General features: G+C 36.6%; 1 protein-coding gene across 1 annotated transcript; it reads left to right on the top strand.

Annotated features, from left to right (window-relative positions):
* The first annotated feature begins 758 nt into the window (after nt 1-758).
* Nucleotides 759-16,794, top strand: ZCCHC10 (zinc finger CCHC-type containing 10). The gene is made up of 4 exons (XM_019756141.3): nt 759-866; nt 11,148-11,309; nt 14,381-14,422; nt 15,070-16,794. The coding sequence occupies exons 1-4, from the start codon at nt 826-828 to the stop codon at nt 15,335-15,337; spliced, it is 513 nt and encodes a 170-aa protein (XP_019611700.1). The 5' UTR covers nt 759-825; the 3' UTR covers nt 15,338-16,794.
* The last annotated feature ends 7,245 nt before the right edge of the window (nt 16,795-24,039 follow it).

Raw genomic sequence — 24,039 nt, 5'->3', positions numbered from 1 at the left:
TTAACATGTATTTTCACTTTTTGGTTTGCTAAATTTAGTCTTTCAAATGATGGTTCCAATCCTATTCAATACATTCCTTTTTATTTTGGCTTCCAGACTAAGTCGTTTTCTGAACACTGCAGTTTTCTTCTTTGTGTGTGCATATACATACATATATAACTATATATACCTATCTACACATAAAAACTATGCGTTTACATATAATTATACATATATATATATACACACACACACACACATATATATACACAGTTTCCTTGTGAAGAATGTTCTTTCCTGCCTCTCCACGCAAAATACAGTTGACTTGAACAACGCAGTTGGGAGGCCCGGACCCCGGATCCGTGCACAACTTTTGACTCTACAGTAGGCCCTTCACATCCGCAGATCAAAAACAGTATTTTCCATCTGTGTTTGGGAATCGAGGTTGGAAATGCAAAAACAGTTTTTGATTCATGGCTGGTTGAAACCATGGATGTGAAGCCTGTGGATGCTGGTGGATAAGAAAGGCCAAATGTATTTATTGAAAAAAATCGTATCTGAATGGACCCTCACAGTTCAAGCCCGTGTTGTTCAAGGGTTTGAACAACCGTACAAGTACCCAACCTTCAAAACCCTGTTCAGGCCAGACAACGGGCCTCACTCCCTTTCCCCAAACCAGAGACCCATAAGGCTGACACAGCAGCACACGGCTTGCCCCAAAAACAGTCCCAGAAGCCAGCGAGGCAAGACAAGCTCCGCCCACTCCTGCGTCCGTCACCGTTCGAAGTCCCCGCCCACCCCAGGAGTTTCCCAAAACCCAGCGCGGCAGGCCTTAACCGCACTAAGATGGCGACTCCCATGCATCGGCTCATAGCCCGGAGACAAGCGTAAGTGAGGGTCTCGGTCGGGGGGGCGGGCGGGGCGGGGAGAAGCGCGTCAGCCGGCGGGTGAGCGGGCGCCAAGATGCGGGACCAGTGTCGGATTCTCAGTGGGGACCGGCAGAGGGTGGCCGTTTTTCTCACACGTTGCCTGCTCCCGGGGGGCGCGGGCAGTAAGTTTGGTGCCCATGGGCCAGCGATTTCGTAGAAGAGGGCTGCGTAAGATCCACGGGGCGGGACTAGGGGGGTTCTGAAGAGAGCCTCGAGTTTGGTTTCCCGGAAGGGAACCGCAGGAGTTAGTCGCTAAGTAGTTTGTGTCCCTTTGCCCACCTGCCTGCCCGCTCACCCCACGCTTGGCCGGAGGGAGCCTGGAGCCCTGTCCTGACCCCCTACTCTCGCCGACGTCTGCAGACTCTAGCCTAGCTGGCTTTTCGTGCCCTCTTCCGATTGCCTTCCTTAGGAACAGCCTGACTACAACGCCAACTTTTCTCCCGAGCGATAGTCTCACTTTTCTGCCATTCATTCTCGTCAATAAATACTGATTTATTCATTACCCTCCACTGTGCCAGATTTTGGTATAAAGATGAAGTATTCAAGACAAACCCTGCTTTCAGGGAGCTTACATTCTAGTAGTGGGAAGAGTTGATAAACTAAACATTGTAAGTAAATACAGTTGGTGATAAGCACTTTGAAGGAAATAGGTGATGGAAAAAGAGAAAGGCCCAAGTTATGTTGGTTGGACTGGAAAGGTATTTCTGAAGAGGGGACGTTTGAAGAGACTGAAAGTGTGAGAAAAGAGCCAGTCATGAGAGGATTTAGGGAAAGAGCATTGAGACAGTGGAATAATTGTTTTGATGCAGGAAAGAATTTAGTTTTTCAGAACTGAAAAATGACCATTGTGGTGAATGAGTGAGAGAGAGAGGCACAAAAGTTTTGCCGTGGACAGATAGTACAGGAGTTCTTCCAGATTGCCCCTTTCTTGTAAAGCCTTTTTTCTTCTATCAACCCGCATGCCCAAATGTCTGCCACTTTTCTATTCTCTCGGCATTTCATGCCATCACCATTTATACGTCTGTAATATATCTCTCACATTCTGCTAGCATATATGTTTATGTATATATTTATATATATATATATATTTATGTTTATATTTATATTTATATTTATATTTATTTATTTATTTATTTTTAATTCTAAGGGCCCTTTTCATTCTCTTCCCTCCATCAGACTGTCTCTCATGCGAGATGAGAAGAGTTCCTTGAGCATAAGGGTATCGATTGAGGGCATCAGTGTATGTAGTATGCTTAGTGGAGGAAGACGGTTTTGAAGTCAGTTCTGAGATCAAGAATGGAGTGATAATGATACTTAATAGGCAGACCAAATGATGTCACCAGGGTCCACTCTCTAACTCTCAGGTGTTATCTTTTGGGTGTCAGTTCCATAGTTGGATATGTTCATTCCTTTGGTCCCAAGATGGCTGCAGTATCTAGGACCCTTTATATCCTCTCAACTTCAAGTTGGTGGCATCTCATTGGTGTAGATTGGGTTACATGCCCAACTCTAGACCATGTCTTTGGGGTGGTGAAACCGATTGACTTAGATCTCATTCTTTTCCCAATACACTTGAATGGATTTCTATAAACCAATCATGAGTGGGGTGGGTAGGTCAGAGCAGGTAATGAATGCTAGATTAGCAAAACCAACCAATGTCCACTCTAAATATGACGTGAAAGTAGGACTTTTAGCGCCTAAACAATATTGCTATTTATTATTTTAGAAATATCAGTAAGTTAAACAAATGTTCTGTTTCTACATGAGCTACACAGAAGTAAAAGACAAATCTTACCTTTAGGAGCTTTTGCTTTTGTTGCTAAGAAAACATATGGTGTATAATAAAAGCTGTCAGGGTATATAGACCGTAAGTCCCCAGGGAGTCAGAGTAGACGGGCTTTTAGTGGCTACAGGCGTCCAGGAGAGTTTGGGGAATATTTTGGGGGGAAAAGCAGAAAAGGAGCCTTTGCTTTTAGTTTTATAGTTATCAAAGAGGTTTAATTTTATTTGTAAAGAGGAAATCTTCTATAATAACAAATTTTAAACTGTTTTTAAGTTAGTCATGAGAAGTGAGAAAGTACTGTTGTCTTTCTTTTAAAAAGTCTTTGGACTTACAGAGGAAAGGGGGGATGTAAAAGGGAAAAAAAAAGGCTAAATTTGAACTCCCCATGCAGCAGATCTTCAGGGACTTAACTTTAAATCAATTGAAATGAGATTATTTTCACTTTGTAAATTGTAATTACATGTACTCATATGTAAGTAGATTGTAGGATCTTAGCACTGTTGGTCATTTCTTCTACTCAACACTCCCCTACATTCCACTACTCTCTTCAGCATCCAGGCTAGTCATCTAACTTTGGCTTCAAGACCTCCAGTTGGACATATTCACCTCCTGCAGTAGCCTGTTATGTTTTTCAAATCTATCAAAAAGTTTATATTGAACTAAAATGAAAATAAGATTTATGAAGCTAAACCCTGCTCCTTTCTAACTTCCCAGCTTTTGACCAATTCTGTGGTTTCAGTCAGTTAAAAACCCTAAGTGTTTTCCATTTGAATTGCCATCAAGTCAAGCTTCCCCTGTCTTGTACTCATATTTATCTTGATTTTCTGGACTTAAATGTTAGACTGACTTTTACCCTTGTTAAATTTCACCTCATCATCGACACAGAGATCCAGCCTGTCAAGACCTTTTTGGCTCCTGATTCTGTCATCGGTCGTATTAGCTGCCCCTCTCAGCTTTGTGTCATCTGCAGGTTTGATAGATGCACTTCTGGGTCCTCATCCCAATCATTTATAAAAATGTTGAATAAGACCAAGCTGAGGACCAAACCCTGCAGACCATCCCTGGATACCTCTCTGTATAACTAACTTCAACCCATTAAACAGTGCTCTTTGTCCATGATGTTCAGCTGACCTACCTGATTGTTCTGTTTTATTCAGAAGGACATTGTGAGAGACTTTCCAAGATGCCTTATTCATGATGTGATATCTAGCAATGATAGCTTTTTTCTCTGAGTGGATTTAATAAATCCAGCCAGAATTTTGCCTGAAATGGATGGATGTAAAGTTCACTGGTCTAGTTTGTGGAAATCTATCCTTCTCCCCACTTCAAAATTCAAAACAGCATTTGCCTACTTCCTGTCTTTCAGCACCACTCCTGTTTGCCAGAGTTCCCCAGATTACCTGTAACAGTACAGCAGTCTCACCTGGAAAATGTCTGGTATGTCCAGGAACAATCACCTGGGCCATGTGACTTAAAACACATTCAGAATGGATAAGGGCTCTACTACCCACTCCTCAAGGATCTTGGGCTTCAGTTTTACTCTTTGTATTTGCATATAATTGTGTTGAGTTCAGACAGAAGCAAGATAAAAATAGTCCTGCTTGTTCTCCTAGCCCATAACATGATATGGTGGCCTGTTTGCCTAGTACCCCAAATAGTAAACCTATTCCTTTTTTGATTATTTATGCTTTAAATATAACATAAAAAATATTTATGCTATAAATAAAACAATTTTGAATGTTCTCGATATTTTTCACTAGTCGCAACTCATTTGGACAGGAGTCTTTCAGATATTTCTCTTATAGGCCTTTACCACTCTTGTGTACTCCGTAGTTATATGTTATTTTAAAAGTATACTTCAACATTTGTTTCATGATTTCACATGCAATCTATGTTCGTTGTTGACAAGTTAGAAAATACAGCTAAGAAAAAAAAAAAACTCTACCCCAAAGATAGTCATTGTTTACATTTTAGCGTATAACCTTTTAGGCCATGTTTAGTATTTTAAATGGCCTTATAGTGTTCTTTATGGATGTACAATAACGTTTTGGCCATTTCCTTTGTTGTTGGATAGTTAGGTTTACTCTTATAAACCACATTGTACTTCCAATAGTAAATATTTATGCAACTGAATTTTAGACATTTTTTTAAGTCAAGTTTATTGAGGTTTAATTTACATAGAGCAAAATTCATCCTTTTTAATATACAATTCTGTGAGTTCCGACAAATTCATATAGTCAAGCAACCATCTCCAAAATCAAGAAATAGAACAATTTCAATATACCAGAAGCCCCCAAGGCCTTTTCCCAATCACAACCTCTCTCCTTTCTAAAGGTAACCACTCACCTAAAATTTATGATGATTACTTCCTTGCTTCTCTATACACTTACCGTCTAACTGGAGTTTAGATTTAATGCATTAGAGTTTAATTTTGTGTGTCTTTGAACTTTATACAGAATCAGACAATTTGAATTCTTTTGAGTCTGGCTTCTTATATCTAAGATCTATCTAAGTTATGTTAAGCTGGTTTGTTTATTTTTATTACTATGTAGTATTCCACTGTATTCTATGCCACAAATTATCCATTCTACTTTGATGTTATTTCCAATTTTGAGGATGTTACAAAGCATGCTACTAAGAATATTCTTACAGTTCTCCCTCTTCCTCTTCCCTGCTTGAACAAGTCAATCCTGAAGCCATTAGGTGGCGTAGAGCAGTGTAGGTATCCATACAGAGAGTTGACCTGGCATTGGAGTATTCATGTGAAGTGGGGCAAGGAGGGCATCCACACAGGGGCATGAACTGGCCTGCAGTGTCAGCGGAGTGTAAGGGGCATCCAGTGGGGAGAAGGTCCAGTACAGGGTGTCAGATCCCAAGCAGAGAGGGAAGTGTCCACACGGGGGAAATTCAGCACGAGTTGTTACCCGAGTAAGGAGAATATGTACGGGCTGGCGTGGGGGGGTGTAATTTGGTACAGGGTGTCAGAGCCTAAGGAGGGAGAGAAATATGTCCACATGAGGGGACCTGGCCTGGCAGTGGGAGGCAGCCCCAGCAGAGTGAGGGACATGTCGTATGGAGGGTGGGGAGGACAGCGAAGAGTATCAGATCCCAAGTGAAGTAAAGAGGACATCTGTAGGGCGGAAGGGGCAGCAGTGGCAGCAATGGACAATTGGTTATATGAAAAGAAATAAGTAAATCTAACGGGAGCCAGATTTCTCACTGAAGAAGGAAGTATGGAGAAGGAAAGAATAGAGTAAACCCTGTGAAGGGTTTGGATTGGAATTAAACATATTGGTATGAATTCATGGTTTTCAAATATGTAATTAAATATAGATGTAAATGTGTATATTTGATAGATGAATAGGGGGTGTGTGTGTGTGCGTGCGTGCGTGCGTGCATGCGTGTGTGTGTGTGTGTGTGTGTGTTCGCTATCTCTGTCCAGTACCTGGGAGCAGCAATATCCCAATAACAGTGAGCACATTCGTGCCCTCATCTTGACTCTAAGTGTCATCAGCGCTCCTTCCATCAGGCTGGTTTCAGGCTGGGGCAGGGAAAGTATAAGATGAGTCGGGAATTTTTGTTGTTGTACCAGAAAGCAAGGAAATGCTCAAAGAATGAAGGAGCCATATCAGAAGAATACAGAATCCAGCTTGAAAGGATTCCCACTTACCAAATCTAGGACAATCTGAGCATCAAAAGAAATCATGGTAATGAATTACAACTCGTTGAATAAAATAGAAAAATATGACTTCATACTGATAGATGAATAAAGGAATTAAAAATTTGATGAGTAGGATATTTATGTACTGTCAAGTACCAAGTCACAAAGTACATTTACAGGTATTTTTATTTTTTTTTTTTTTTAATTGGAGAAGATTGAGGAACAGTGTGTTTTTCCAGGACCCATCAGCTCCATGTCAAGTCCTTGTTTTTCAATCTAGTTGTGGGGGACAAAGTACATTTATTAATTATTATATTAGTCATCAATTATTGTTGTATAACAAATTATCCTAGAACTTAGTGACTTCCAATAGTAAACATTATCTCAGTTTCTGTGGGTCAGGCGTTCAGGTGTGACGTAGCTGAGTGGTTGTGATTCGGCCTCTCCCACATGGTGGGGGTCAGGATTTTGCCAGGGGTTGCAGTCGTCTGAGGCTTGATCAGGACTGGATGATCTACTTCCAGGATGGCTCATTCATAGCGCTCTCGGCAGGAAGCCTCGGTGCCTCATCACATGGGCCTCCCTAGATGCTGCTTGAGCATCTTCATGACAGGGCAGCCACATAACCTGATCTTCAAAGTCACACTCCGTCACTCTGCTTTATTCTGTTAGAAGCCAAGTCACTAAGTCTGAGCCACATGCAAGGGGAGGGGACTTAGGCTCCACCTCTTGAAGTGAGGAGCATTAGACAATTTGTGGACAGAATTTGAAACCACCAAAATTTTTGAAAGGACAGAAAGTAACTTTACAATGCGAAGTCTAGTAGACTCTCCTTAACAAAGTCATCAAAGTGAATACCATCAGTAACAAGACAGTGAAGTCCTGTGTCACCTAACAGGAATGCAATGAGAAGAACACAGCACATTTCTCTTATATTCCTGCCAAAGATGCATGGCCTGAATCTAATCATGTAGAGATATCAAATGTGGTTGCCAGCCTCCAGGATGACCCTCCCCCAATATTCCCTGCCTTTTGGTATTCACTCTCTTGTATAGTCTCCTCCCCATTGTACTAGGATTGGTCTTTGGTACTAACAGAATACAGCAAAAGTGGTATATCATTTCCAAGATTAGGTTATAAAAGACTGACTGCTTTCTTGAGTTGTCTTGGTCACTCACTTTGGGGAAAGCTGTGTTGCGAGCAGCCCTATGGAGAGGCCCACATGGCAAGGAACTGAAGCCTCCTGCTAATAGCGACATGAGTGAGCTTGGAAGCAAATTCTCTAACTCAAATTGAAGCACATTCTACAAAATAACTGGCCTGTAATCTTCAAAAAGTGTCAAGGTTATGAAGGCAAGACACAACTGAGAAACTCTTCCAGACAAAAGGAGACTAAAGAGACATGACGACAAGTGCAATATTAATGCTGAACTGGATTCTGCTATAAAGAACATTATTGGGAAATTCAGTGAAGCTTAAGATTAAGTAGTAGGACTGCATCAACACTAATTTCTTGATTATGATGGTGACATTGTTATGTAGGAGAATGGTAATAGACATACGCAGCAAAACATTCCCGGTTGATGAGGCATCAGGTTGGCAACTTACAAATGTTTCAGGAAAAATAGTTCTTTGAACTGCACTTGCAATTTTTCTGTAAGGTAATTGTTTCAAATTTTTCAAAAGCTACATAAAGGGAAGCAGTATTCCTCTACATATTTTATAGTATAGTTGTGCATGGATATCTATTGCATAAATACCTACAGTAGACTGTGCATCTCTTCAATTATAGTGAATTTTTTTCAAAATGGTCCTACCAATTTGCATTGGTACTAACAATGAGAGTTCCTCTTGCTATGTATATCCTTGCTAACATTTGCTGTTGCCAGTTTTTAATTTCAGTCTTTCTGGTGGGTGTCTAGTTCTAGCTTATTGGGGTTTTAACTTTCTTTTCTTTGATTAGTCATGAGCACCTTTTCATGTTTATTAATTTGTATTTTCCATTCCCATTTTTATACTTTCTTTACATTTTCCACTTCATCTTATTTTTCTATTATCCATCATTTTCTTGATTTGTAGGAGTTCTTTGTGTACTCTGGAGAAGAGGCCGTTGGTTATATATAGAGGGTACTAAAAAAATGTATACACATGCTAAGAAAGGAAAAAACTATTAAAATTGTAATCCCCAATATATACCAATAACAAAAGATGAATACAAGTCATGTGTATACATTTATGTTTGGGGGGGGGACTCCTGGTATGTTGCAAATATCTACTTTTTGGCTTCCCTTTTAACTCTCTTCATAATACATTTGGATGAACAGAAATTCTTAATTTTAAATTTTAGTATAATTTACCAGTCTTTTCCTTTATGATTAGTGTTGTGTTTTTGTTTCTTACGAATTCTTAACTCAAATATGTCACTTTTTAAACTACTATCTTTTAAAACCTTTATTGGTCTGTAATGAATGTGTGCATATAGTGGAGAGTCGAGATTAAGTCTTATTTTTTCCGTATGCATAACTAGTGATTCCTGTACCACTTATACTTTTCCCCACTGTCCTTTCCTCCACTGCTCTCAGTGCCGTGCTTGTCATAAATTAAGTTTTCATATATACATTAGTCTATTTCTGGACATTCTGTTATGTTCCATTGGCTTATTTATACATCTTTGCTACAGTCTCACATTATTAATTATTATAGCTTTATCGTAAGTCAGTATCTTTTAATCTAAGTCTTCATTTGTTCTTTTACAAGGATATTTTGGCTATCTTTAGTCTTTTGTATTTCCATATACATTTTAGAATAAATTCCAAAACAAATAAACAAAAACCTGTTGCGATTTTTATTAGCATTTGAATCTGTAGATGAGTTTGGAAGAATGGACATTTTTACAATATTGAGTCTTCCAATCTATGAACATAGTATATCCCTCTATTTGTCACTCATTGTATGTCTAATTCTCTCAGTAATGTTTGTTTTCTGCATAGAAGTCTTGCACGCATTTTCTTCGATTTGTTTATAGATGTGCTTGATATTTTTCAGACTATTATAAAGGTCACCTTTTAAAATTTTGTTTTTAATTGTTTCTGTTATATAGAAACACAATTGATTTTTACGTGTTGACCTAATGCAGAGTTCGGCAAGCTGAATCTCGCCTGCTACCTGTTCTTAATAGGCTTGTAAGCTAAGAATGTTATTTACATATGTATATGTAACGGCCTCAATCTAGTCATGTAGAGATATCAAATGTGGTTGCCAGCATCCAAGATGACCCCCAATGGTCCCTGCCTACTGATATTCACACTATTGCGTAATCTCCTCCCAATTGTGCTAGGATTGGTCTTTGTTACCAATACAGCAAAATTTTGTATTTTGAATACAGCAAAAGTTATGGTATGTCAATTTGATTATAGGGAACACTAACTTTGAACCTCAACTGAGTGAAATGTTATCCTCTAGAAAAGAATTTTATTCTTTTAGTAAACCTCGTTTATGTGAAATATTTTTATTAATAAAAATACTTGTGGAAATTTGTTTTCTCTCTTATTATCTAAGGGCCTACATAGTATCCTCAATTTTGCCTCTTGGTCTGCAAAGCCTAAACTATTTACTGATCCTTTACAGACAAAGTTTGCTGACCCCAATCTAAAACCTTGCTAAACTCACTTAATGAATTTTAATTATTTCAAAAATTTTATCTGTAGAGTCTTTTGGATTTGCCATGGACATAATACATCATCAGTGTGGAATGAGAGTTTTATTTCTTCCTTTCCAATTCTTTCATCTGTTTTTCTTTGCTTACTGTATCTTAATCCAATTTCCAGAATTAAGATTTTCCTTCGCCTCCTAGATGACTACCAGCAGGGCGGTACTCTACGTACGGCTGTAGCCCTTCAGAGTCCTAACTCTGGATACGAAGTTTGTCTCCTTGCTTGTTGTAAATCACTATTGACCCTCTTAAGTTAAGCAAACACCAATGCAAGAGTTGACTTAACTATAGAGCTGATCACTCTGAATTTCCATCTTCTTCCATATTTTGGCTTGGTTATTTTTTTACTCCCTTGTTCTCTCGAGCAGGTTGTTTAAAACGTTTTGACTGTCTTTTCTAGTTCTGATCTAAAGAGTTGGTCTGAGTTACCTAGTCTGCCATTACTGGAATGGAATTAAGGAATGAAGATTTTTTTTAAACATTTTTTTATTTTATTTTATTGGGGAATATTGGGGGACAGTGTGTTTCTCCAGAGCCCATCAGCTCCAAGTCCAGTTGCCATTTTTCAATCATTAGTTGCAGGGGGCAGAGCCCACCATCCCGTGTGGGAATTGAACTGGCAACCTTGTTGTTTAGAGCTTGTGCTCCAACCAACTGAGCTATCCAGGAGCTCAGCAGCAACTCAGCTCAGGGTGCCGTGTTCAATCTTAGTTGCAGGGGGCAGAGCCCACCATCCCTTGCGGGAGTCGAGGAGTCGAACCGGCAACCTTGTGGTTGAGAGCCCACTGGCCCATGTGGGAATCAAACCGGCAGCCTTCAGTGTTAGGAGCACCGAGCTCCAAACACCTGAGCCACCGGGCCGGCCCGAGGAATGAAGATTTTATCTCAATTCTGTTTAACTTCAAGGTCAATGATCTTTATCCCTCACTATACTATGTTGTGATTACATCTAACAAACAATTTAAAGTGAAAAAATGTTTATTTTTAAAAAATAGACATCATTTTACACTTCAGATTGTGCCTTTCAGGGCAGAAAATGTCAAGTGAATATTTTAAGGTTGTATTCTAATTTTTGCTCTGTAGTGAAGCAAATAAGCAACATGTAAGATGTCAGAAATGCTTGGAATTTGGACACTGGACTTATGAATGCACAGGAAAAAGAAAATACCTACACAGACCTTCAAGAACAGCAGAACTAAAGAAAGCTTTAAAAGAAAAAGAAAACAGATTATTACTACAACAAAGGTAAGTTTACATGTGATATCCAAAGGAATATTTTTATTTATGTTTGTGGAATTTATTAAGGATCCAAATGTTTCATGGTGGTTATCCAGATTTAGATTAGAATACTATCTAATGTTTAATGAGTGCTTACTATGTGCTAGGCACTGTACTAAGCTCTTTATGAGTATTATCTTATTTAATCATCATATCTGTACCATAAAGTTAAGTACTATTATTAATCCCCATTTTACATATGGAGAAACAGGCATGGAGAGGTTCAGGAACTTGCTCAGTGTCTAGTAAGTAGAAACGGTAAGTGTTAAACTATCAGCCTCTCTTCAGAATCCATGCTCTTAATGATTTTGCTTTATTGGCTAAACTGCCAATGACATGACAACAGAATACTTTGAGGTAGATTATATGAGCTGATATGAAAAGATATCCAAGAGAAGTATCTAAGATACTTATATTAAGTATACAGACCAGGTAGAGAACACTATATATAGTATGCTATCATTTATGTTTAAAAAAGAAGAAAAGGGAATAATGGAATATTTTAGGAAATGTAAAAGATCAATAATAGTAGTTCCTTTCTAAAAGGAGTACTAGGTAGGAAGAAAATTGGAAAATTGTTCTTTACCCTTTTATGTCCTTTAGATAAAGCTTTTTAAATTCCTGTGAAATAAGTTATGTATATATGTTTTAGAGAAACTGAAATAGGAAGATGCCAGGTCAACTTAGTCCTTTAAATGAGAAACGACATCTTCAGGAAGACTGTGAGCTCCATACTAGTGTCTTAAACAGCTGGACTTTCAAGGCAACAGTCTTCCAGCTTGTAGACACGAAAGCTCTTGGGGTATGCAGGAATAGACAAGTCATCAGTTTCTAGGCCATCAACATTCATATATACTTTTTCCAAAAATAAATCTGTATGAGAACTTGCATCCTGGTCCTTCTTTTTCACTTCCCCTTTCCCAACAACCCTTCTTTAATTTCCCAAAGGCATACCTCTCACCTATCTCTGATCTAACCTTGGTGTATTGTCCTCATCTATAAAAACCCAAAGATTTTTCAAAATACTGGTTATTTGTACTGAGAAAGTGAATGTCCCTAATTATTGGGAGTAAATTCTTTTGTAAAATTTTTTTTCCCAACAAAATTGAAGAAGCACTTAATTGAGTTGTCAATTTAAAAGTATATTTTAATGATACATCATTCTGTTACTTGTAGAATATAACACGGGAGGAATTCAAAGAATTGAGTGACATTGCTATAACAAAACTCTTCCTGTTCCCATCTACTATTTAAGTTAACAAAGTTTGTCAGGATTAAATCGATAAAAATTAAATATGGGAATTGAATTGACGTTGAACCTTGTCACTGTCTAGCAATAAGATCCATGGATATATAAACTAGAAAAAAAACCCACATCATTAAGAGATGTATTTCCAATAAAATTATTTTTATGTATAATAGTTATTAAACTATTACTAAACTATAAACTAAAATATTAAACAATATTTTTACATTGTTTTAATTAATTTTGTAGTAATAATGGCAATGGTAACTCAATTCAGAATTTTTAAACACTTTTAAAGCCTTATGATCACAGGTAATTAAAATACACAATTTCAAGTTATGTCTATAGTTTTGCTGCAGAGAAGCATAAGTGATTGGTAAAATTTTCAGGCATAGAAATAACTATTCAGGATACATTCTATGGGGAAAGCAGAATAAAAGTACAAGTTCAGAGGGAAAAGGGACAATGTGAAAGTACCAACTATTAAAGATAAGCTCGTTCATGTATTTTTTAAGTGTCAAATTGGTGTCAAATCATTGTGACATTTACTTTCCATTGGATAGAGTTATCAAAATGATGTAACAATTTTCTTTTTAAACTATCAATATGTAATATGCCAGAGATTATACCCTTTGCAAATATTAAAACTTAGAATAAAAAATGTATGAGGGAAATACATAGTTTTCAAAATTCTTATATTAGGAATGTAAGCAAAAAATTTTTGAAGAGCTCTGTCCTAAACAGTAAAAGAGTTAGGAATAATTTCATCCCAATATTTACTTTTGTTTTTCTAATTGTGTTAACAAGTACCTGGATCTTAAAATTACATTGAATACCTGAGTTTTAGATACCCCTCTGTTACATAAAAATTGCTGATTTTTTGTTTAACGATAAAATGATGGAAGTATGTGAATTACAGTGATCATGGATTCTTGTGGTGTGGTTTAATAAATGTACTTCCCCCACTTACTTTACCCCAAAATGACAATTCAGTAAGTAACTCCATTGTGTAAAACTTTACATAAATATATATTTATATTTGAAAAACTCAGGAAATAAGGATAGAGGCCTTACCTAGGAAATATAAATAAGTCCAGAATATAGAAATGTTAAACTTGCAGGGCAGTGCTACGGTAATAGAGGTAATTCTGTAATTTAAAAACCTGCATGTTGTTTGGCAGGAATATAACAGCAAGCCATTTGTATATTTCATTCAAAAATCACCAGACTTTGTTCTTTGTAAATAATGTGAGGGAATAAGTCTTGAATTATTAAGTCTCTGGTTTTTAAATAGTAAATAACTGAACATTTGGGGGACATTCAGCAAAAGAAATGGTTGTATTAAATTAAAGTTTGCTTTTCTTTTTATATGAAATGGCCATTTATAATATGACTCTGGAAACTCAAATTGTAAATTACAGCTTTTGTTGTGCGATTATTTGCTTTGTTTTGTTGTTTAGGAAATAGTTGATGTAGTCATGTCAACTTAAGTTCAAAACCAAAAAAGAATCAAATTGGTGCATTCAGTCATCTCAACTACTAACTTACCTGGCTTCTAAGATATGGTTGATAGACACCATAAGGGCTGGTTAAATTGACTGCAGCTACCACATACAGCTCACAATAGGAAACTTTCCACTTGGTTAGAACAAAAAGTGCTGGACTCTGAGTACATATTATAAAAGACAGAGTTTTCTTCAATGTAAAACAGTTTGGGGGATAACAAGGGTTTGTCTGAGCTGTGTATAATCACTCTATTAACAGGAGCCTTTTCCCCCCTTGTGTTTATCAGCATTGGAGAAACTAACATAGAAAGAAAGACCAAGAAAAAAAGGTATGTGTGACTTTAGGAATATTGTATAGATAATATATAATATTAGTTTGAGGGAGGGGAAGAGTGATTTTAAAGTGATAGTTATAAGGTTTGGATCTGAAATCGCGTTTGCAATTTATGATTAAATATCATCCTATTTTCTGATATGTTCTTCTCTTTACCTGTCTGGAATTTACTGCCTTCATTTCTCCTTTTTCTACAAATTTCCAGAGTCCTTATACCTGGAAATAGTAAATTTCTTTTGGCTTGGAATAGAAAATGTTATTAGACTGGTAAGAAATTATTGACCAGCTACATCAGGTCTAAAGTAGTTAAGATTGTGAAACATTTACCACTCTTTGTGAGGTTCAAATAAACCCAATTGTTGCACTGTAACTTTATTCTAATATTATTTGCTCTGGAGCATAATATATTAGGTACACGTATCTTGAACTCCATCCAAGAGAGTTAAATTGCTGAAGTAAAAGACCTTGCTAAGTTGGGAAGAGAAGAGGTTAAAATAGTTAGGCAATCCCCAAAGCATCAGATCTGGGGATAACATACTGGCAAATCTTCAGTATATACATATACGTATATCGTGTTCATGTGAAATTAACATTCTATTAAGTGTCCGCTTCCCATGCATATAACTGTTGATTATCTACTAGGTCTAAGAGCGTAACCAGTTCCAGTAGCGATAGCAGTGACAGTTCAGCCAGTGATTCTTCATCAGAGAGTGAAGAAACGTCTACCTCATCCTCCTCAGAGGACAGTGACACTGATGAAAGCTCCTCCAGTTCATCATCTTCTGCCTCTTCCACAAGCTCGTCCTCGTCCTCTGATTCAGACTCAGATTCCAGCTCTTCCAGCAGCAGCAGCACCAGCACAGATAGCAGCTCTGAAGATGAACCACCGAAGAAGAAGAAAAAGAAATAGAATTGCTCCATCCATATTGGACTGATGGACTGAAAACATTAATCTGATTCTCAGAAGGGAATTTAGACTATGTTAAAGCCAAATAGGTTAACTGGCCAAAATTTCTAGAAGTTTATAAATGTTTTACATTGTAAGAGCATAAAAGGTATTAATAATAATGGATTATATATATATATACACTTTTTTATTTTAAGGGTGAATCTTGTTTTTCTTTTTTATCTTTAAAATATATCTCTAAAACTTAAAGCTGAAATCCAGTAAATCTGGTTTTGTGATAAAACTTAAGTTTTCTCCCTGTGAAATGAATGCTATACTTTATTATATGTTAGTGTTATGTATCAGACATGTTTTCAGGATAATGCATCAGAGTATCTGGCAGTGTTTTTTCTAATGCTTTTGGCCATGTGTCGTAATGTCAGATTTAATTTGTTATTATAAGCTTACGCCTTTTCCTACCGTTATAAATGTGCTCTATTTTTATGTTTATGTTCAGAAAGTTATTTTGACTGTCCTAAATGAAAAGTTCAAGGAACCTATTAATATATTTATACCTTTCGGATGGTCCAAGTTTCAAGTTACTATGTTGTATTATTCATTTTCTTCTTAGAGATACATTTTTCTGAGGAAAATCATTCTAAAGGAACTTGAAAAGAAACAAAAATTTTGAAACTACTTGGGAGTCTAATCTTGGTGCCTTTTGATAAATTCAGTGTATCAGAAACGAAAGCAGTCATTTATAATGCTGACAAGTAAAAGTGATACAAATATCTTTGTGTGTTAATATGCTATAAAAGGTATCATTCAAAGTGGAAAAGAAGGTAGGAGAAAAGTGATTTTTATCACCTCTTATTAGAGCGATGTTGCTTACCTTTTACTAAGATTTTTTTATGCTTTCATAAAGATTGCCTTTTACCGTTTTCGCAATTGTGGAATTACAGTTTATGTGGTAACTGGTCATATACAACAGTCTACTGCATAAATATGAATGACTTGGATTAATTTGGTGTGTTTACATAGCACGTACACAGTTGCAATCTAGCGTGAAGGTGAAAAAAATACTGCATAATATTTCTTAAGAGTAAAATACCCTGCTGTAGTGAGATTATTTGGTTTAACATCACATTATTCTGTGATGTCTTTTAAACTTTTTGGAAAGAGGTATTATTTGTAGAAAAATCTTGATTTGGGTTAAACATAGGTTTTTAAAATTATGAATGTTATCTTTTTTATATTTTTACGAAAAAGTAGTAGAAAATTACTTTTGAAGAAAATGGGCTTCTATTTAAATGTTGAAATACATGTATGTTGTGAGTTGAAGGAGGTGGTAATTACCTGAAGGTTTACAGAACCATCTCCTTTCAGTGATTGTAAATAAACTCTCAAAACATCCTTTCAAAGGCTCCATGCAGAATGTATCAAATGATAGGAAAATTTAATAAATTACTAATTAAACACGTTTTACGATTTTCGTGGTCTCCATAAGGGCAGTTTTAGTGGTTAAAGAACTTGGAGGAGAAGGAAAATGTGTACGAAGCTTGCATCACTTGCAATTAAGTAAAACTCATAGTTTGGGCTCGCAAGCTTAAGCTTCTGTTATCACTGCTGTTTTCCTTAATACCAGTTTTTATTCCTTTTGAGGGTAAGGGCATTTAAACACATTCTAATTATTTTTACTCTTATAACTGTTAAAACATATGCCTGGAGAAGGACAGATAACAAGGAACTATTTTCTAGTCACACAGTTCACTCAAAAAAGCCAAGTCAATGGCAAAGTAGAGACTAACTTCCAAAGAGTTCTCCCATCCTTCCTAAAAGCAAAACTCTGGAAGTTGACTCTCTGGCACATGTAGTAAGTATTATTTCTCAACCACAATCGTTTTAAAAGACGTCACTAGATCATAGGTTCTCATTCCTCAAACGTTTCATTAGTGTGACCATACAATGTAGAAATTTTGTCCTGGAATCAAAATATGGCATTAGGCTACAAGTTAGCACTGGAAAGGGAAGAAAGTGCAGAGAAGGTGTACTTCATATCCACAGTTTTATTTATTCTTTTAACTTTTTATTTTGAACTGATGGTAGATTTACAGAAAAGTTGTAAAAATATTACAATTTTCATATATCCCTCACCTAGTTTTCCCTAATGTTAGCATCTTACAATGATCAGAACCAAGAACTTAATATGATAAAACACTATTCATTAAACCAAAAACCTTTTTAATATTTCACCAGTTTCCCCACAAATGTCTTTTTCCTGTTCCGGAATATTACCCGGAACATGCATTTACTTATTTCTAAGTCTGCTACTGTTTAACAATTCTTCAGTCTTTCTTTCCGGCCTTTATCACTTTTGAAGAGTATTGATCAGTTATTTTGTCTAATAGCCCTCAATTTGGGTTTCTTTTTTTCTCGTGATTGAACTGAGATTATGCTTTTGGGAAGAATATTGCAAAAATGAAATTGTGTCTTCAGTCCATCATATCACAGGATTCCTAATGTTGATATGTCTTGTTTATTGTTGGTGACTTTGACCTTGATCACTTGGTTAAGGTGGCTTCTGTTAGATTTCTCCATTTTAAACTTACCGTCTTTCCCTTTTAGTTAATAGATACCTTGGGGGAGATATGTTGAGACTATGCAAATTGTTTCTCCCCACGCTCACCCACTAGTTTTAGTGGATCTTGTCTATGACAATTATTGCTGTGATGTTTTGCCAATGGTGATTTTCGGTTTCCTTCTACATTAATTGGAATTCTGTAAGGAAGAGCTGTCTCATCTCCCCCATTTGTTAATCAATTATTTGTAGTATGGACTCAATGGATGTTTATTTTGTTATGTGGGTTGAAATCCAATAGTAATACCTTTATTTTGTTGCTCAAATGGTTTCACCTTTGGCTATTAGAGTTCCTTCAGGTTGGCTCCTTTGTTCTTTCAATAAATTCTAGTAGTAGTAGTAGTAGTAGTATTTTCTTACTTTCTGGGACCACAAGATGTTCCAGGTTCATCTCCTGGAACCAACCATTTCTCCAAGAGACCTGCCCTGATCTTTAACTGGAGAACAGTGTTTAGAATCTAAGATCTGGGTGCTGCCTGAGTATGTTTTTACACATTTTGAATGATAGTGTTCTAAGGTAGTTAGATATGGTGTGGAGCCTTGCCATGAGGTGGAAGAAGAAAGATGTCATCACCTTCAACATTTCTCAGCTTTCTCTGCTTCTCTTTCGTTGAACTCTTCCTCAGGAGCAATGGTTTCATTAACAACAGATGGAAGAGGCAAAGTATTTAAAAATTGTTGTTAGTTTCCCTTCCCCCACTCTACAATATATGTAAATTCAGACATAGTACAAATATCCATTTTCTGACACCACGCTATGTTCTTGACATAAAATGTGTGTGTGTGTGTGTGTGTGTATATATATATAGTGAGAGAGAGCGCCAGACCTTGGATTATGGTTTCTTAATTGAAAGAAGTTGTCCCAAAGCAATGTTTCAAATTGCATTTTTGTATGCTAAACTGCAGGTTTTTATACCCTAGGAAGATTGTGCCATAAATAGATTTAGATGTATGTGTACGTAGTCAAGATTGAGAAAGGCCTTATGAAAGAGGAAGAGACGAAGGAAGGCCAATATAATACCTGGGCTGCAGACTTTCTCAGATGGAGTTTAGGAAGTTGAGAACCTGGAAATTGTCAATGTTCTCGGAAAAGTCCTTATCATGAGTTCTTGTGTGTGGTAGTCAAGGTAATCAAGGTAATCGGTATCAACCACAAACAGTAGAACTCCTATTTGAAAGTTACTATATACCAATGTATAAGTAACAGTTCAACAATGGTTTCCTTGGTATTAATTTACTATCTAGTTGGGGAGACCAGACAAACACAAAAACATAAAGAACAATGAAAAGAGGACTTTCAGTTAAACTTGGCAAATTGAACCCATGTGTTTATTATCATTCCTCCTGAAATCTAATGGAAATGGCAGAAAGGAAACAAAAAGCATAAACTCATAAGGCACAGAAAAAGGGAGGAGATGAAACAGATGAGAAATGACAGCTCTTTTGGAAGCTGGAAAGTTGATGGAATAGTGGATGCCAACTTAACCAAACAAGACCAAAGTGCAAACCTGCAGTGAGGGAAAGTCAGCAGAAAGCAAAGCCAATTTATGCCACGGAACTCTAGAGAAGCTCCAAACTTAATGGCACCATATACTTGTCAGCTAAGATGCATGGAGGGTTTGAAGGCAGGAAGACTGATGGAAAGTTTATGTAAAAAGCTGCACCAATATGCACCCCTCTCCTGTTCATGCCGTCTTAGTGGGTTGATTTTTAAATTATTATTTATCCCTTTACTGTGACATTTTGTGAGTGAGCAGTAGTGAGCGCCTATGTTCAACCTGCCACAATGAGTATTACGTTAATTTAGAAGCAAATAAGACACAATTGAAATTGCCATATGCTAAGAGCCACTAAAGGTACAGACAATAAATGCTATTAGACCACAATGATAAATTCCCAACAGTAGATCTTACTCTCCCAAGAATTCTGGACAAAATCAAGAATGAAGAACCACGGAGCTGCTGGGGAACTTTTTCACATGGACATTGTGCTGTACACTTGATAAAATGTTTCCCCTCCTTAAGTATTCATGAGGGGACTTTGAAAAGATGATTTCTGTACTAGGCAAATCCATAATCAAGTGTAGGGTCACAAAACATGTCCGCCAATACAGCTAGATATTTGTGCAAGGAAAATCATCCCTAACTTGTTAGCTATCTTGAAGGGAATCAGTGAGTATGTGAACAAAAGAGAAAACATTCATACAAAATTTAACAGCTATTACTATATACCTGTCTGTCCTCTGAGGATTCACAGGTTATTAAACAACAATTATAGATATGTCTTAAGTGCTGCAGACAAGTCCCTAGAGAGCTAAGTCTTAAAAAATTGCTGGGAGAGTGTGGTAAAGCTTTCCAAGGGAGGTGGATTTGGCTGAGACAGTTGAGCACAGCTGGAAGCCTGCTTGTATGGGAGACTGATGGGGGATGAGGCTGCAAAGGTGGGAAGAGCATTGATATATTATCAAGGGTATTATATATCAGGCTAAGGAATTGTATTTTATCTCGAAGATGACAGGAGAGCCTCACATTCCAGAAACGTTTAAAATCTTTTTAGGAGTGTCAAGCCTGGAAGCAAATACACCAACGAAGGGACCTGAACTATAAGAAGAAGCCAAGCCCATGGCCATGAAGAATAAAATCGTTTATGACCCAAATTCTATAATCGCCATTTGTCTAAGATGATATGACTGTTTAACTTTTCTTTTGGTAATACTAATGTAATCCAGGAAAAAATCAAAACAATAGCACCAGATCCTTCAGCAAATATCAAAAAAGAATAGCAGGAAAAGGAGGAAGACACAAATATTAATACAGAAATAATGAAGACATTAATAAAACCCGTGATGTTAATGGTGTTTAAAAATATATATGTGTGGGATTAATACTCAGTTATATAAAGTACATAGCTATTTAATGAATTGATCCGCTTGTAATTAAATGCTCAAGAAAAATTTGTTCACATTTTATTAGATTTATTGGTTTAATATCTTTAGCATTAAGATAAAAGAATGAGTGATGATTGCAACTGTCCAGAAGAGAGATGAGGGTCACTCCTGGGGACATTGGTCGTCAGAGTCTCGGACAGTGACTCATCCCCATCCTCTCTGTAGGGCCTGAGGGAACACACTCCTTATGGGAGAGTCTATGTTGTGTGATTTGGTGGCTCTTGTTTATAATTTATGCAAACCTAACACATTAACAATGAGAGTGGAAAGGAGGTGACAGATCTAAGAGACACTGAGGACATAAAGATGAGAGAACTTAGTGATCAGTTGATTATGGTGGAGAGAGAAGTATACCTCGGAAGGTTTCAAGATCTGTTGTTAGGATGACTGTGTAAATATTGAAATAAAAATACGGATTTATTTCAGTACAATTATAACAATAATGGCAACTACTACCTTGACAAGTATAAACTGACCCTCGCCACAGGAGAAAGGTCAAACTACTTTTATTAACGTAATGGAATACTACTGTGTCTGAAAAATTTCAGATACCACTTGGGAATCGGAAAATGTGTCAACCGAATTTGATAGTGACCAAATTGTTAAAAGGTCTCGTATTTAGGTGGCAAGATTATAGGTCACATTTTTTCTTTCCTTACTTTCTGATTTGCTTTTTAAAACTTTATTGAGGTACAGTTGACATACAATAATATGCACATATTTAAAGTGTATAATTTGGTAAGTTTTGACATATGTATATACTCAGGGAAAACACCACAAGCAACATAATCAAACCATTGCCCCCCAAAGCTTCCTTGTGCTCCTTTGTAATCCTTCTCGATCGTTCCTCCCTGTTTACCCTACCCCCTACCAATCCTCAGACAACTACAGTTTCTTTAACTAGAGAATAGTTTGCATTTTAAAAGAAATTTATATAAATAGAATCATATAGTATATACTCTTTTGGGTCTACCTTCTTTCAGCATAATTGTTTTGAGAGTCATTCTTGTTCTTATGTCCATATACAGTTACTTCCTTTTTATTGATGAGCCGTATTCCATTGTGTGGATATACCAGATTTGTTTATCCATTCATGTATTGATGGATATTTAGGTTGTTTCCAGTTTTGGACTATTACAAATAAAGCTGCTATTAACATTCATGTATAAGTCTTTGTATGGTTATATGCTTTCATTTCTCGTGGGGAAAGTCCTAGGGATGATAAACTCTAAAGCAACCAAAAAATAACAAAACAAAGTGTTGTAGGCTAATAACCTAACGAAGGAGATGAATGAAATCCAGAAGAAAAAGAAAGTAAAAGAGGAAAAAGAAGGCCACAAAAATAAAATGAGACAATAGGCAATAAATATCAAGATGATAGTTTTAAACATAACCATGTCAACAATTTCATTACATGTAAAATGGTCTAAACATTCCAACTAAAAGGTAGTGTCTATCAGATTGGATAAAAAAGTAAGACATGCTGCCAAACAGAAATGCACTTTAAATATAAACACACAAATAGATATGCTAACACTAATAAAAAGTAAACTAGAGAGGCTTTATTACTATCAGACAAAGTAGATTTCAGAAGAAAGAATATAACCAGGGCTAAAGAAGTTCATTTTGTATGATAATGTGATTAATTTATCAGGAGGCCAGAATAACCCTAAACATTTATATGCCTGATAACAGATCTTGAAACTATATGAAGCAAAACTGATAGAAATAAAATGAGAAATCTGCAATTATGGACAGAGGTTTCAACACCCATACTCAATAACTGATAAAACAAGTAGACAGAAAATCATTTATGGTATAGAAGACTTGAGCGACACAACCAACCAGTTTGACATAAATAACATTTATGAAACACGCCACCAACAATAGCAGAATGATCATTCTTTTCTAAGTGCATCCAACATTTACTAAGGTATATTGACCCAGATTACTGATCATAAAACAGTCTCAATAAATGTAAAAGGATTCAAATCATACAAGGTATATACAAGGTTTACCTGACCACAGTGGAATTAAATTAGGAACCAATAACAGAAACATCTCTGGAAAATTCCCCAATATATGTGAACTGAATTTTATTCCCTGTCGAATTATTCTGTTTAAATTTTATTCCATTTTAGTTTATAAATTTAAATATTTATAAAAAGTACAAAAACGTATTTTTTAAAAATGGAGTTGTCTTGGGGCCAGCCCGGTGGCTCAGGCGGTTGGAGCTCCATGCTCCTAACCCTGAAGGCTGCCGGTTCGATTCCCACATGGGCCAGTGGGCTCTCAACCACAAGGTTGCCTGTTCAACTCCTCGACTCCCACAAGGGATGTGGGCTGCGCCCCCTGCAACTAGCAACGACAACTGGACCTGGAGCTGAGCTGCGCCCTCCACAACTAAGACTGAAAGGACAACAACTTGAAACTGAACAGCACCCTCCACAACTAAGATTGAAGGGACAACAACTTAACTTGGAAAAAGTCCTGGAAGTATACACTGTTCCTCAATAAAGTCCTGTTCCCCTTCCCCAATAAAATCTTGACAGATAGATAGATAGATAGATAGATAGATAGATAGATAGATAGATAGATAGATAGATAATAAAATAGAGCTGTCTTTGTGGAAAGGTTTTTAACTACAAATTCAATTTCTTTATAAACATATGGGTATTCAAGTCATCTGTTTGTTCTTGAGTGAAACTTGTTAGTTTAGCTTTAAAAGAATTTTTCCATTTCATCTAATTTATTAAACATGTAAAGTTTTACTGTTCTCTTGTGTCTTTTTAATATCTGTGGAACGTGTAGTGATTTTGGCAATGTGGTGATATTGGTCATTTGTATCTTCTCTCTTTTCATCCTGAGTAGTCTGGTTACAGGTTTATACATTTTATTAATCTTCTCATAGAACTACCTTTTGGATTCATTGACTTTCTCTGTTGTTTGTCCATTATTCTATCTCATTGATTTCTGCTCTGATCTTTATTATTTCTTTTCTTCTGCTCATCTTGGGATTTATTTGCTCTTCTTTTCCTAGTTTCTTAAGGTTCAGTCTGAAGTTACTGATTTGAGACATTTCTTTTTTTCTGAGTGCTATAAAATTTTCCTATATACTGCTGTAGAGGCATCCCACAAGTA

This window comes from Rhinolophus sinicus, chromosome 5, assembly GCF_057876585.1.
Source record: "Rhinolophus sinicus isolate RSI-liver-muscle chromosome 5, RSI-T2T, whole genome shotgun sequence".
NCBI classification, from domain to species: Eukaryota; Metazoa; Chordata; class Mammalia; order Chiroptera; family Rhinolophidae; genus Rhinolophus; species Rhinolophus sinicus.
Note: the sequence above shows the minus strand (reverse complement) of the source record. Positions and strands in the feature narration are given on the sequence as shown.

Bases quoted from the DNA above. Each gene is read 5' to 3' on its own strand.
- ZCCHC10 (XM_019756141.3), top strand. From the start codon at position 826: ATGGCGACTCCCATGCATCGGCTCATAGCCCGGAGACAAGC. The intron at 867-11,147 runs GTAAGTGAGGGT...TTTGCTCTGTAG, and splicing joins CTCATAGCCCGGAGACAAGC to TGAAGCAAATAAGCAACATG. The intron at 14,423-15,069 runs GTATGTGTGACT...ATTATCTACTAG, and splicing joins AGAAAGACCAAGAAAAAAAG to GTCTAAGAGCGTAACCAGTT.